The following is a 15,681-nucleotide window of genomic DNA, read 5'->3' as shown; positions in this document are numbered from 1 at the left end:
TGGAAGTCTGTAGCTCTGTATCAGTTTACATTCCCACCAATAGTGAACAAGTTTTCTTTTCTCCACATTTTCACCAAAACTTGTTATTTCTTGTCTTTTGGATACTAACCATTCTGACAGGTATGAGGTGATATCTCATTGTGGTTCTGATTTATATTTCCCTAATCAGTGATGATGATCAACTTTCCATGTGTCTGTTGACCACCTAGATGTCTTCTTTGAAAAAATATCTATTCAGTTTCTCTGCCCATTTTTAAATTATATTTCTTTTTTTAATCATATTTCTTTAAATACTGAGTTAAGTTCTTTATATATCATGCATCTTAACCTCTTATCAGATATATCATTTGCAAATATCTTCTCCCATTCATTAGATTGCCTTTTGATTGTTTCATTTTGATTGTTTCCTTTACTCTGCAAAACCTCTTTAGTTTGATGTAGTACCATTTGTTTATTTTTGTTTTTGTTGCCCTTGCTTGAGAAAGCAGATACAAAAAAATATATCTCTAAGACCAATGTCAAAGAGCTTACTGACTATGTGTTCTTCTAAGAGTTTTACAGTTTCAGGTCTTCCATTTAAGTCTTTAGCTCACTTTGAGTTGATTTTTGTGTATGGTATGAGATAGTGATCCAGTTGCATTCTTTTGCATGTAGCTGGCATGACAATTTTCTAGGCTAGGGCCCTGTGTGAGTTTAAAACACTTTTAAAATTCTATAAATGACTTTTGGAAATAAAGATTAACAAGCTGAAAAAGTAAAACTATTCACCCTAAGCATGGATCTTTGAGGCAGAGCAATCTGGGTTTTTATCTGCTGCCTCATCACATTGCCCATGGAAGTGACTCATAGCAAGTGCGTGTCCAATGGAGATGTTCTCCTTTGCCTTCCAGCTACTGTGGTGATCACTGGTCACCAAGCATTGTTGCTTCCCCTCTGGGATGGGGAGACAGGTGTTGGAGAGGAGGTATTCTTAGTGGGAAAGCTGTTTCCAGCCACTTATAAAATGCCATGTTTGTAAAGTAACTACAACTTTTTAAGTGACTACATCACTGAGGTTGGAAGAAGCCATATGACTAGACTTACTTATGACTTGTGAATGGAAGCAAACTCTACAGTTTGCACTGCTAGAGCCTTTAAGTGCCCACATAAGACTTTTCTCCCTTTGGTAGGGTACCCCACAGGCCCAAAAGAGAGGCTGCTTTATCCTTCCAAAATCTGAGAGGCTATGATGAGCAGGGACCCAGTCAACCCATATGTATAAGTAACATAAAGGACAAATAAGTCTTTGTTGTTTCTTTAGGCCACTGAAAGGTGAGGGTGTGTGGTTAGAGTCCAACCTTCCTGACCTGAAGTGATATCATTACTGTAAAGATTAAATGTGATTATGTGGAAAAAGCACCTGGCTCATAGCAGAATGATAGCTGTGTCCACTTTAACCTTAAAATACAGAGGACAAAACCCCTCCTTCCATAGCAAAGAAGTCAAATACTCCCAACAGAAAGGACATTCTGATACATACTGAAATGTAGGTGAGAAGGAGCAGATTTTTTTTCCCCAAAAAGCAGCAGTGGTTGGGAAGAGAGTGAGAACATGCAGGCTCCAGGTGTGGAAAGGAGCAGGAAGGCATGAGAGCATCCTATCTCACCCTCTCCTCCATGGAGACACTTGTCTACCAACTTATAGCAACTTCATACCAGAAGATAAATCCCAAGGCTCTGGGGAATCCCTGGCTGCAGTTATGGCTAGAGAGGATGAAAAGTGGAAGGAAGAGTTTACTAGAAGCACAGGAGCACAGAGCAGGACCTGGTAGGTGGCCAACAACACTGCCCAGCTCCCAATAAGAAAAGGCAGAACTCTCCAGGCCCAGGCCCCTCCTATCCCCTCCAACTGGCTGTTGAGCCAGGTCCAGATCTGCCCCCTAACAACCAGCCCTACTGAGAATCCACTCCAGGCTAGACTTCATGTCCTATGGAACATATCTACTACTGCCTAATCTTTAGTCTCCCAGGAACATAAAAATCCCAGAGGAAATAATCACCCACCTCCACCCATGAATGGTGGAAGACTCTTCATTCTATCATTTCTGTGGAGCTCCTGGCACAGCCCTCAGAAGCTGCAGGCACAGTAAATGATGTTTCCTAGACCAATGGGCAAGGCCCACAGCACCTGACAACAAGAGGAGGCTGTGAAAGGTCACCCAGCAGCTGGAAACTTGGATTCCTCTGTTGCAAGGCTCTCCCTGGTCTTAAGAAGTCTTGTCCAGCACCCACCCACAATGGCCCCACCATGCACAGCCTTCAGTGCTGGCTAGATCCTTTGCTCTGGTCCCAGAGGAATCATTTTTTCAGTGTCCTGCAGGCATGAGTGCTTAAATGACTACTTCTCAGATGCAAATGTCAATGGCAGTCAGCTATTGATCTGTACTGGCTAACCCTTAGGTAAGAAACATACCCAAGTATGTACAAACGCTGTGTGCGTGTGTGTGTGCATAAGCGCGCCTGGGTTGCCACATGGCTATGCAGTTCCCAACTGGACAAAGCCTATCCTCTGGTACCTTAGCACACTGTTCTCTAGCAGAGGGATACCCATTGATTGTGCATGTCTTAAGGTGTCTGTTATGATTAAGTGCCATTCCTAGTATGCAGCACACACTTCACAGTGCTTAGTTATTATTATTTGGCAACAAGATCCATTTGCATTCAGGTTCATCCAAAGAGAAGGGTAAGGACTTAAAAGATATTGAACAGCTACATTATGTTAAGCACTTGACATACATATTCACAAAAGCCCCAGGAGATGGTGCTTTAATTATCCCCATTTTAGGATACCAAGGATCAGGGATGTGAAGAAACCATCCCAAAATACTACAACAGGGAAATGTCAAAGCAAGATATCAAACCCAGATCCAGCTCAGGAAAAGACTGCATGCACATTTATTCCCCCTGTTTTCTCATTTCCACAAGGAGGAAATACCACAGTAAACCCAGTTGATCCCCCTTCACCCCATGTCTACTGCTTCTTAGATGGTAGTGAATGGCAGTGGCCATGATGTCCATCTATTCAGGAACCTAAGCTTGTGACCCTCAGTGGGCTGACAGGGTTTGCATAATGAGTCCATTTGGAGACCCAAAACTCCTCTGTATTGAAGTTCCCAGGACTAAGGACTTTCAGGCAGGAGCAGGCCACCACCACTCTGGTTTCCTGCTCCGACTGACCCCTCTAATTCCTTCTTACAGATCCCTTAGTTATGTGTACCCACCTTTGGTCTTATGGCTATATTGTTCCCCTATTGATGAATAAGTCTGTGTTTAGTGCTCTTTGCATAGACCTGTGATACCAGAATCTCTTGTTGACATGGATTCTCCATGTCTTTCAAAGATGTCCAACATTCCTGGCATTAGCCCATGCTCCTGATTTCAGGTGTACACCATAACAGCCTCAATGGCCACCTTATCAGATAGAAGACATTCTAGTCCTCAGGATAGCCATGGCCTTCCAACAGCCAAAGGCTTTATTCTGCTCTATGCAAGCACCAAAAACCACAGAGCCATGGAGGCTGTAGTCATCCCATACCTGGAGATCCTCTATCTCTTCTCCTGCTTCCCCAGAGAAAACAAATACCCCATTTAGGAACTGGAGACTTGTCCCATCAAGACCCTTTATGACTAGCATAAATGCAGCCATTGTTTCTACCTGTCACATTTACCTTAGAATTCAGATCTATCTTTGAGACTTCTGGAAAGACCCCATTCTTTTTTTCAAAGAGCCTTATAAGAAAGAACTTACTGAAAGGAACAAAGAGAGGAGATGAGCAAGCTTGTATCAAGGGCTACTACATATAAGCATTAGAAGAAAGCAAGGAATATCAGAATTATTCCCAGAGCTTTAAACACAGACATTCTGCTTTGAACTCACGGCTGAATAAGAGCCATTTCCCCTTCTTCTATGGAGCAGTAGTTGGGGTCTTATAAGGGCAATCAGGAGAGTTCTAGGATCTCAGCAAGGAGTCAGAACCCAGTGCATCCAAAGTAAGGAAGAAGAAGCTGAGAACACTGTGTGTAGAGAGTGGCAATGGGGAGCTCACTTCCAGAGAAAGGAGCAGACACTTCATGCCAGCTGCATGAACTGTGCTTGAAGCCATGGGGGGACATCCTGAGGACTGTCCAAACTACTGACAGCAGGAGAGCCATCAGAGTTAAGACCTTGTGAAAAGGAGATGACCTGGAGAAATATTATTGTGATTGTGACCCTATATTTAAAGCAGACTGGTAAGTAAGTAAGTAAGTAAGTAAATAAATAAATAAATAAATAAATAAATAAATAAAAGCAGGCTGGTAAGGTCTGGTGGAGCATGGCTTATGCTGAATTTTAATACCATTTTAAATAAATAGCAAAAAATGTGTCCCAAATCAGCACACAACTAATTACCTAATGAAAAACTTAGACATGGCCCTCAGAGGGATCAGATGATGTGGAAATCACTGTGAGATGGAGAACCCTGAATAGGCTTTATGGATACAGGAGTTCAGTGAGCATAAAATGAAAACTTGAGAGATAGATGGTGTGAGTGTAGGGTGGTAATATTGATCTGGAAAGCACAGGGCTACACTTGAAGCTTTGTCAGTTCCCATCCTGGGCCTCCACTCACTCCTCCTGGGAAGAACACATGGGTCACTAAGCCCCATTAAGCCCATGCCCATCTCTAGCTCTGAATGATTTTCTAGAAGCAGTAAGAAGATGATCAGGAGTGCTTGTCTTGCAGACCCTCTTTTCTTGATGCTTGATTGTGCAGCTACTGTCTCTAATCAGAAACAGTGGTGGATGGGGAAATGTCCTGTAGATGCTTGACCCTGCCTCCTTGAATGGAAGGACCATGGCCTCAGCCTTTCCCAGAAGAAACATCTTACTTTAAATTCCTCTCAATTCTAATCAAAATTCTTTTGATGGTCATTAAAATTACATGAGAGGCTTCATGTAATTTTAATGTTCTCTACCAACAAGTTCTGCAGGAGAAATCCCCCTAGGCATCACCATTGATCATTCTAAGTAGATACAACAAAGCATTTCAAGACATGAGTTTTAACCAGAAAGAAAATGAAATGAATATTTCATTTATGATGGGTCATCTAGTGAGAATTTTTTTCTAATTTTTTTCATTAAAAAAATCAAACAACGAAATCCAACCTTTTGTAAAGGCATTGACCATGCAGACACCAACCTCATGGATTTATCAAACACCCTTCAATCAAGCTTCCCTGTAACAACTGCACTGGATTTATAAGCCAATAACCTCTAAGATAGTTTTGCTGACCAACTGAGCTAATCTGGTTGTGCACTTTATGAAAATAGATGCCCTTATAATGTCCCACTTGTGCCTAGATCTCTCACTGCTACTATCCCCACAACTCAGTACCTGTGAATAAAAAGCTTGTTGGAACCGACCTCTTAGTCGGTTCCAACAGACCTCAGAACATTACAAAGCCTAGATTCAGGTCTATTCAAGCTAAAATATTAATTAGTAATGTGCTATTTTTGTATAGTAAAGAATGGGGCTGGCCTTTCTCCCTGGTTCCCAGGAGGTAACCTCTAAATCCTTGTAATTTCTGAGTGATAGGAGTGTCTTTGCTACTTATGGTGGGCTTACAGCTGACTTTATGCTAAAGTGATGATTTAGGATATGGTCTGGCCCGGCCAGAAAGACCATGTGTTTAGAGTGCTAGGATTTTGACCCAGGTAATATCAACCCAAACTCTGGGAGGATGAGGGAGATAGATGTTGAATTCAACTACAAGCCAATGATTCAATGTCTATATAATGAAACTCCAATAAAAATTGTGGACACTGAAACTCAAGTGAGGTTCCTGGAGGAGGAATGTACCAGGGTGGGTGATGTGTCCTGAAGACACAGAGGCTTTGTGTTTGTGACCTTCCTATTTGTCTCTTCATTTGGCTGTTCCCTATTTGCATCTTTTATAATAAAGCTATAATCATAAGTATAGCACTTTCCTGAGTTTTGTGAGTCTTTCTAGCAAATTATGAAACCAGGGTTGATAGTGGGAACCCCCTTATTTGTAACCAAGTCGTTAGAAGCTAAGACAGCCTGGGACCCAGAACCCGTGACTGGTGTCTGAAGTGAGGTCAGTCTAATGAAGGATGGTGCCCTTAACCCATGGTGCCCTTAACTAACTGCATTGCAGCTATGCTTCCAACTAATTTATTTTAAAAGTAAGGGGCTCTGGAAAGGCATAGTTTCATAACCCAAGTTGGTGACTAATTATGTGAAGGGAGGGGCAGGTGACATCATCATAGTTCCAAAGAGTAAATATTTGGGATTTAGAGGTGTAGTAGGCAGAATTCTGTGATGATACCCAGTATTCTTATCCCCTGGTGTCCATAACATAAGGCAGTGCTGTGAAAATAAAGGATTTCACTCCTGTGATTAGGTTATGATATACATTTGACCCTTGAACAATACAGAGATTAGAGTCACTGCCCCCTTCCAAACAATGGAAAATCCACACGTAACTTTTATCTCCCCAAAAATATAACTACTAGTACCCTACTGTTGACCTGAAGCCTGACCAATAATATAAATAGTTGGTTAACACATACTTTGTATACTATATGTATTACATACCTTATTCTTACAATAAGTTATAGAAAAGAAAATGTTAAGAAATCATAAAGAAGAGAAAGTACATTATATACATTATATATAGTATATAATACTATATATAATGTATATAAATTATATATATAGTATATAATATATAATGTAGTTCAATAATATAATTGAAAAAAATTATGTTTATATATTCAAACACAGTTCAAACCCGTGTTGTCCAAGGGTCAACTCTGCAACATCAGCATTTCAGCCTTGAGAGACCCAGAGTAAAAAATCCAGGTGAGCTGTGCCCAAATTTCTGACCTATAAGACACCATGAAATGATAAATGGGTATTGTTTTAGGCCACTAATATTATGGCAATTTGTTATGAAGCAATATGTGGGGAAATCTATAGTGTAATGGAAATAGGAGGGTATCAAACAAATTTTACGAATGTCAAAGATGATCCAGTTGCAAATTCTATCCTGCCAAAGTCAGAGAATAATAGTTTAAAAGGAAAGTAATCAGAATGAGGAGGAGACATATAATCATATTCTAAGATGGGAACCTAAAAAAAAATTGTTGGGCCAAAGAAAAGATGTTTGGCCTCAAAAGAAGCAGCTTGATTTCTGTCTTCAAAAACTGGATGAGCTGTTCTGTATCCTGTCTCAGGGTTATGAAACATGCCCACATTGTAGGAAGCACAAGATAAAGGTGATCTCAGAATACAGAAGGTTCTGATACCCCCAAGATGCCTAGCAATGGAAAAGACTGCCTTTATTATTTGGACTTCTAATTCAGCTCAAGTTCCTAATTCATTCCAGGTATACAACATATTATTGAATTAAATTAGAAGTAAGAGGAGAGGGGACCCCTGGGTGGCTCAGTGGTTTAGCGCCTGCCTTTGACCCAAGGCGTGATCCTGGAGTCCCGGAATTGAGTACCGCATCGGGCTCCCTGCATGGAGCCTGCTTCTCCCTCTGCCTGTGTCTCTGCCTCTGTGTGTGTGTCTCTCATGAATAAATAAATAAAATCTTAAAAAAAAAAAAGTTTTAAAAAAGAAAAGGAGAAATCAAGGCAAAATGAATAGGCAAAGAGTTGCCAGCCATAGGCAGTGGGTTGGATTAAAAGCTCCCAAATCTGTGGTCTCTGAGATTCTACGTTTAACACCATTCCAAAATGTTGGTACCACTTTAGTTGACCGACACTGGGATGTGAGGATGAATTGAGATGGTATTGGGCCAAGAACAAAGTGACACCTGAATCTTACCCTCAAGTTTCCCAGAGGACAAGCATAAACTAAGGGAAAGAAAGATGCAGCACACTCTAGGGCTTTAGTCCCAAACCTCAGGGTAGAACTCCACCAAGTATGGCTGCATCTTACAGAATGTTCCCTTTATGTAAGCAGGGGTTTCCTGATAGCCTGATGACAAAGCACTCTAAAGACCTACTCTGATTATTTTATCTTCAAAATAAAAGCCTGAGTATTAAACATCACCACCTCTATTTTGAGAAAAGACTATTTCTGCAAGGGAAAAGCAGAAGAGGGCAAATGAGACCTAAGCAAATCAGAAAAGAAACCCAGTGCCTAGAGGAGGCTGACCAAAGCAACCTGCTCCAGGCCCTTCTTCACCCAAGGAGAGCCAAATAGTTTAGACTGCTTATCATTCTGGGGTGTCCCTCAACAGTCACTACAGAAGTTCTCCTCACCTCTCTGCAAGGCTAGATTCTCCGTTTCCTGAATTCCGTGTTATTATCTTGCTTGCTTGCTTTGCTCATTTAGTTGGAGCACATCCTCCAATAGTTTTCTGAGAAGAGGTAATAGAAGTTAATTTTAAACATTCATTATCTAGCTGAAATAGTCTTCTTCCTCCTTGACTGATGTTTTCCCTCAGTATGGAGTTCTAAAATGGATATATTTTTCTCAGAATATGAAAGTATTTCTCCATTGTCTACTACTTTCCTATATTGCTCTCATGAGAAGCCTGAAGTCATTCTGATTATTGTACATGGTGTATTTTTGCTCTGTGCTTTGGTGTGTTTTTTCTTATTCCTAGCCCTGGTTACCAACTCAGTGGGCCCCTTCAATATGGAAACTCAGGTCTTTATAAAATGTCTTCCTTGTATCATTCCTGTCAATCCTCTGTTCTCATACAGGCTGGGCAGAGCTCCCTCACAAGTGATGACAAGCATTGGAAGCTTCTGGCTTGCATGCTATCCAGGGTATCAGGGGAGGGACCACTGCTTTTCCCAGCCCTGATTCCAGAGAATCAGGGCCTTCCTTTCCAGAGCCAGAGCATGCCCTGAGTAGAAAAAAGTATGCTAATTCCTTAACCCTGAAACTATCCCAAATCATTGGGAAAGGAACAGCTGTACAGTACTCAGAATCACACTCTCATCTCAGAGCCCATCTGACAGAATTTACCAATTCAACTGCTATTTCTTCGGGCAAATCTTGATGCCCATCCTCCAAACACCTCTCCCGATAAGATAAAATTCTTCTCTGTATACACTTCCTACTCAATTTCTATCATAAATAATTTCCCCTTGATTTTCTCTGTCCTTTCTTTCTGAAATTTGTATTAGCTAAATATTGGACTTCATGGATTGGTTCTTTAATGTTAACTTTTCATTCTTATTTCTTGTCTCTTTCTTTCTTTCTGTACCTCTGTCTGGGAGATATCTGAAACTTTGTCTTCTATGGAATTTTTTAAATTCCTGCTATCATATTTTTAATCTCCAATAACTCTTTCTTATTCTATTTTTCCTTTACATAGCAGCCTCTTCTTGTCTGGAGAAAGCAATAATTTATTTAAGTTCTAAGTTTTCTTCTGCTTCCCCCCCATATCTTTGTACCCTTTCTTTTTCCTGCTATTTTTAATCACTTTTGTTTTGAATTCCTGCTATTGTTTTGTGTTTGTGGTGGGGGGGGGGGGTGTTTAGTTTATTATTCATGTAAGAAGTATTCTTCAAATGCCTGGTGGCTTTCAGCTGCTCATAATCCAGCCCAAGGTATTCAGAAGCTGGTTGGAAGCATGGCATGGAAGGACAAAGCTTACCAGCTAAGCAGTGACAAATATCCCACTGGCTTTTTCTTTACTCAAGCGTAAGGAGTTTGCTTTTCTTCAATGCACATTGCACATAAGAACTACTGACCCAAAGATGACTTCTCTCTCTGTACATCCAAGCACAGGCTGGAATTCTGTCTACAGCCTGTCTATACTGTGATAAGAATAGCTAAGTCCCTCTGGCCTGGACAGGCACAAGACAGTGGCTAGTTTATATGTGCCACAAAAAAGATGTATGTTCCATAAGCTCCCCCTTGGCTGACCATCTCTATGTGGAAAAGTGATTCAGGTTCTTTACACAACTAATCCTCTCTCTGTGCTACTCCCTCCTAACCTCTCAAATTTCAGCCTGTTGAACTATTTCTTACATGGTAAATGCTATCAGGAGAGCTGACCATCAGCCACAACACTGCACAGCCATTTCTCTGATCCTCACATCCTCCCTGAGTACATCAGTGACCTCATCTTCAGAGGAAGATATTGAAGCCTTGAATTGGGTCTGACACCAAAGACTAGTTTTGTACCATAACTGGCCTTCACTTTACCCTGCAGAATTTACTTTGTTCTGTAAAGAGAATGTGGTTTCCAGGGGGAAGGAGTATCATCATTCCGTGTGGAACTGCTAGGCAGGGTGTTAAGGACACAGAGGGAAGACCCCAGAAGATGCTGCTTCTCCTGCTTGGGTGTCTCCTGCCCCCCACCAATGGGAAAAGCTGCCTCCACTGCTGGCCAGAACTGCCCCCATTGATAGACTATGATCTGCAGATCCTTTGGGGCACCCCAGGGCCACCTGCAGAGCTCTCCCAAAGTGTCCACTCCCTATTCCTGAAGAGAGATCGTGTCTTCCTAGAACCCCAATATCTTGGTGAGGCACAGCCTAGACACCAGGGATCAAGGCTGGCCCCTTTACCAAGGCTGGGATCTTATACCTCCAACTGCCCTTCACCCCACATCCCATTCTCAGATCAGGACCATATGGAGGAAGCAACAGCCAAATTATTCAATCATATAGATGAAACCATCAAGAAGTTTCGAGATGGTGAGGAAGCCCCAGGCCTGTGTTGACAAAGTCCAGTTCCCCAAGGCACTCCCAGAGGGCTTGCTGTCTTGGGGTGGGGATGTGTGGGGAAGAGTGGCAAGAGACCCAGCATCTGTATTCTCTATGCAGCTTCTGTTTGAAGAACTGGCTTGGATTCCCTACCTTGAGTTACATAATTGTTTCCACCTCTAAAATGTGGGTGATGAGAGTACCCTTCTCTTCTACTCAGATAAACCATCACTTCTGGAAGAGATTGGTATCCAGAAACAGGTGTTTACTGACAGGCTGAATAAGATATCTGAAGAGCTGAAGGAGAGGGGTGAGAGATGGAGCTGGCCCCTGCCCACCACCCATCCCTTCACCTCACCCAGGACTGAGGGGAGCAGAGTGCAGTCTGCAGTCCCTGTCATGTCCCTCCCCAGGAATCCTTACCCTTGCCCACATACTGGGTGTCTGTTCGTACCTTTTCCCAGCTCCCTTTCTTGATGATACCCCAACCCTTCCTAGCTCTGTCTGCCTCCCCCAGCACCTCAGTTTCTCTACCATCTCACCCTCCTGGGCAGCCTGCAACAAGACCTGTGGTGAGTATGTATGGGGACATGGGAGCAGGGGGAGGGGATGAGAGGTTAGGGGCACATGGCCTTGGCTAAGGCTGCTGCCGATCTCTTCTCACAGACCTACACTCCACACTAGAAGTTATCAACTGTGCCAACTGCAAGATACATTCCCTTATCTGCAAAGACCCCACTCTCTGCCCAGGTCAGTGGCAGCCAGCCATCCTGCCTCCAGCCTGCACCCATTCCTTGCTGGGTCATTGCTGTCTCTCTCTGGATTATCTTCCTCCTCTGCCAAACCCCAAGCTCTCCTTGCTCTCCATCCTCACCAGAGAACATAGCACCTCCTGGGATTTCTTAATGCTGTATGTCCATCTTCAGTGATATAAAGCCACCTGCCCCTAGGACATCTCCCTTGGAAGTCCCCCTGGTCCTCAAAGCCAACATGCTTGTAAGCATATTTCAAACTCAACTCTCCCATCCCCAATCTGCTCTTCCATCAGGGCCTCTCTCAGCAAATGGCAACCTTAAGCCCTAAGCCTCCTAAACTAGGAAATTTCCTCCCTCATATGCAATACATGCAATCACCAAATCTTCTTAAACAATTCTTAAATGTGTTGCCATATTTTCATTGCAATATCCACCACTATTCTTCAGACATCCTCACTTCTCATCTAGATTATGCCAGCATCTCTCAACTGGCTTCTGTGCCCCTTCTTGGCCACATCTTACTCAACAACCAAAGAACTTCCTCAAGGAGAAAATCTACTTATGACACTTACTATTTGTAGCCCAATTGCCCACCAGATAAAGCCCACCTCTTCAGAAGGCCTTGTGTGAATAGCTCCTGATCACTTGCCCCCTGACTCTTCCCCAGCCACACTGAGCTTCTGACATGCTGCACATACATACATACAGCTTCATGCTTCTATCCTTAAACATTCGGTGTCCTCTGCCTGGAGCACAGTTTTGTGCTTGACTGTGGGACTGGAATTGAATTTATACTTGTCTTTCAAAGTCCAGCCAGAAGTCTCTTTCCTAAGAAGGTTTCCCTGACCAGCTCTCACCCCATGAGGCTCATCAGCCTTCCTCCTGGCAACTTTTCCTCTGTTCTCTCCTGCTCTTCTTCCCTTGGACACCACACCATAATTGTTTGTCGACCTCCTAGGGAGCAGGGACCATGTTTCACTTGTCTCTAAATATATGCCAGGCACACAGTAGGTAATCAGTGTTTGCAAACAAATGACTGAATGGACAAATAAAAGGAGGAAAGAATGTAGCCTCTCTGGGCTCAGATGGCTCTCATTACTCCCCAAAAACCTGGCTACCCCTTTTACACCCCAGACAGGACCAGGAGTACCGTCACGTGGGTTGTAAGCCTTGGCATTATTCTGCTTCTGGCAGCCATAGCTGGAAGTGGGTGAGTGACTCTCCAAGCCCCAGTATCCCCAAGGAAGACACACCTACTCCTTAACTGATCCATCTCCACCCTGTTTCCTGGCCCAGATGGTACATTTTCTGGCGTGAGAAGAGAAAGGAAGCAGAAAAGGTGCTGGGAACGGAGACCCCTGCCAGAATGTAGGTCTCCCGAGGAGGAAAAGCTGCAAGTAGCAAGGTTAGAGGCCCCAACTCTGATTCCCAGGGTCTGACATCCAGAGCAGAGTGGATTCAAGGCTGGGGCTCAGGAGACCCCAACCCCCCTTAATGTGAGCACACACCCAGGAACAGGGGCCCAGGACATAGTGGCAGCAAAGCTCCACAAGGTGGCCTCCACCCATAGCTCTACTTGTCTCTCTGTAGACCTTCTCCCCACCATGGGCCACTATGCTCCCTGATCTGTATAGACAGCCAACATGGCCCTCCTGCTCTCTGCTCCTGGTTAGGTTCAGCCAACAGGAGTTCAGAGGGACAGACACAAGGGCATACAGAAGGTCCGGGTTGAAATGCCCTGCTTCTTCTCTCTCAGCAGGAACTCAGCAGTTCAGTGTTCTGAACAGAGATCACCCAGTTGCTGTCAGGAAGCTATCTCATCTCTGAGTTCCAGTAACTGTCCTTTCCCTGACCCCCTCCAATCTGGGGTGGTAGCAGTTATGTGGCAAAGAGACCACACTCTGTCTTGTGGTTTCCCTATACCCATGCCTTGCAAATACTTTTCAGTAAAACACCTTCCTCCCATTCTGATGGGCTGTAGCATCTGCTTCCTGCCTGGAAAGACACAGCTGGCACTGAGATCCTCCCGATACTGTCATAAAGGGGCTCATTCCCTCTTTTCACCCTCCCTCTGCTGGCCCACCACCCTTCCTGTCCTGAAGTGCCCCTCTCCTACTGCTCTGGCTCCAGCAGTGGTATCTCCACAGGCTCAGTCTGGCCTCATCTACTTCCAGCACCAGAGATGAAGACAGAGATGGCTTGGGTCCCTATGTCCAGGTATTGAACAGAGACGATGAGAGGCCAGCTCATAGCTCAGGGACTGGCAGAGGAACAGACATCAGAAAACAGACTTCAAATCACATTAACAGCAGACCTTTCTCCATCCTGGCCAAGATGCCCACCCTAGGAACACCCAGGTCCCCGGTGAATCTGGTACTGCTAGCAATGACACTTCCTTGACTCTGCCTCTGGTAGTGGAGTGGAGGAGGGGAGGGAGGGCAGGGGTTTGCCTCCTCCTCCTCCATCCCTATGTCCTTTTCCTTGTCTGAACCCAAGGCTGCCAGATTAAATGGAACTTCTGAGTCCTCCAGGCACAGCTCTTCCCTTTCCCCTCAACCTTGTGCCCTTCCTCACTGGTACTCCCAGACTCTTGTCCTTGGATCAGGCTCTGCTCTGATGGGACCTATCCAACAGCTTTTCAGCCACTGCCAGCACCAGAGCCCTGGTCAGCAGGTCAAACCCTGGGTGCTGAAAAGAAGCAAGTCTGGGACCAGAGCTAAGGACCAGTATCCCAGAACCTGGACTCGAGTCCTGGTTCTGATGCTAAGGTTGTAGGCTCCCCCTTGTGAATCTGTTCCCCCATCTGAGCATGCAGGGAGGATGTCAAACTTCAACCAGGTTGTTGTGCCCTGACCCTGGAGCCCACTAGGCTCACATTTGCCATCTTACATTTGCTCATGCTATAGGTCAAAATGTAATGTTCTCATCTCTTTCCCTCACCTCCAGTCCCTTGAAATCCTGCCAGGACCCACAGCCCACCTCCTGAAATAAGACATCTTGTCTCTGTAGGTCTTGCCAGTACCCCTTCTTCCAGAGCTAGCACCTAGGCTGGAAGTGAGCTGACTCTATAGAACCACCCTGCCATAAGGGCCACTCCTTTGGTGGTGGTGGTGGTGGGTGAGGGTGGGGACTGCAAGAGACTGAGGCAAGATGCATATAGGCCATAAACCAACCAGGACAGGGAGCACAATGGCTAAGGGCAGCTGTGGGACCCCAGCCATAAGTATCTCCATCCCCAGCCAGAGGGATCCAGGAAGCCCCCCACCCCATAAGGTGGGGTCTTCAACTGTGAGAAGTCATGGAAGGTAGGAAGGGAGGGAGAACTGTTTTCATTAAGAGTTCAGTGTTGCAGAAGAGCAGAGATATGAGAGGCTTTGATAGGTTCAGGCAACTTCAAGAAATGTGATACGGCTGGATGGGGCCCACAGAGGTACCCAGGCTCAAAGGGAACAAGGCGGGCTAGGGGGAAGTAGTGGATGGTTTTGCCAGTGGCAGACCTGAGTCCCAGGGAGAGGACAGGGATCCAGAGAGGGGTAGGGTATCTGTGCCCAGGCAGATGTGGCTCCACATGTTGGAAATTGAGATATCCCCGCATCCAGCCCCACAGACACTCCTTGCTTCACAAAACTGAGGAAGGGACGCCTGGGTGGCTCAGAAGTTGAGTGTCTGCCTTTGACTCAGGGCGTGATCCTGGGATTCAGGATCAAGTCCCACAACGGGCTCCCTGCATGGAGCCTGCTTCTCCCTCTGCCTGTGTCTCTGCCTCTCTCTCTGTGTCTCTCATGAATAAATAAATAAAATCTTAAAAAAGAAAAAAAAAACTGAGGAAGTGTCCATAGATGTAAAGTTTCTGGAGAAAGCATAAAGACATAGCTATAGAAGCAGTAGAAATGGACCAGGCAGTAGAAATAGACCTCCAGGAAACTGTGATTCTGTGTCTGTGAAAGCTGGCTGCCACCCACAACAGAGGAAAAGCCGGGCTTTCATGGTGGTGATATTGTTTTCCTATTTATATTTAAATTGGGACTTAAACCATTACTTCAAAAGTATCCAGAGCAACTATTTTCTGATGCATACAGTGAAAATAGAAAATCCTGAGTATAATTTATGAGTTTGTGTGTCTGTATGTGTATATCTCTTATCAACAGATTTTTTTTTTAATAATTTGAGGGTATATTTGCATGAAAAGTAGATACTGAGTTCC

At 44.3% G+C, this 15,681-nt stretch overlaps 1 protein-coding gene and 1 long non-coding RNA gene across 14 annotated transcripts in view; one reads left to right on the top strand and one right to left on the bottom strand.

The window, feature by feature from the left end:
• LOC112652480 (uncharacterized) overlaps positions 1-10,227 on the bottom strand; it is a 34,327-nt gene extending 24,100 nt beyond the window's left edge. Inside the window, exons 1-2 of the long non-coding RNA XR_003131496.2 lie at positions 10,043-10,227; positions 8,317-8,414 (exon numbers count right to left, since the gene is read on the bottom strand). This is a non-coding gene — a long non-coding RNA (uncharacterized LOC112652480). The remainder of the gene's footprint in view (positions 1-8,316; positions 8,415-10,042) is intronic.
• A 65-nt stretch (positions 10,228-10,292) lies between these two features.
• TEX51 (testis expressed 51) lies at positions 10,293-15,251 on the top strand. Of its 13 annotated transcripts, none has more exons than XM_025436000.3 (8): positions 10,293-10,539; positions 10,639-10,713; positions 10,943-11,032; positions 11,187-11,294; positions 11,389-11,472; positions 12,612-12,687; positions 12,774-12,882; positions 13,652-13,787. In XM_025436000.3, the coding sequence occupies exons 1-7, from the start codon at positions 10,338-10,340 to the stop codon at positions 12,847-12,849; spliced, it is 711 nt and encodes a 236-aa protein (XP_025291785.3). In that variant the 5' UTR covers positions 10,293-10,337; the 3' UTR covers positions 12,850-12,882; positions 13,652-13,787. The 13 variants fall into 13 exon arrangements, with proteins under 13 accessions (XP_025291785.3, XP_025291786.3, XP_025291788.3 ...); XM_025436001.3 differs by lacking the exon at positions 13,652-13,787 and adding an exon at positions 13,625-13,649; XM_025436003.3 differs by lacking the exon at positions 13,652-13,787 and adding an exon at positions 13,234-13,445 and having other exon boundaries at positions 11,277-11,294.
• The last annotated feature ends 430 nt before the right edge of the window (positions 15,252-15,681 follow it).

This window comes from Canis lupus, chromosome 19 (genome assembly GCF_003254725.2).
Source record: "Canis lupus dingo isolate Sandy chromosome 19, ASM325472v2, whole genome shotgun sequence".
In the NCBI taxonomy this organism is placed as follows: Eukaryota; Metazoa; Chordata; class Mammalia; order Carnivora; family Canidae; genus Canis; species Canis lupus.
This window is presented reverse-complemented; position numbering and strand designations above follow the sequence as displayed.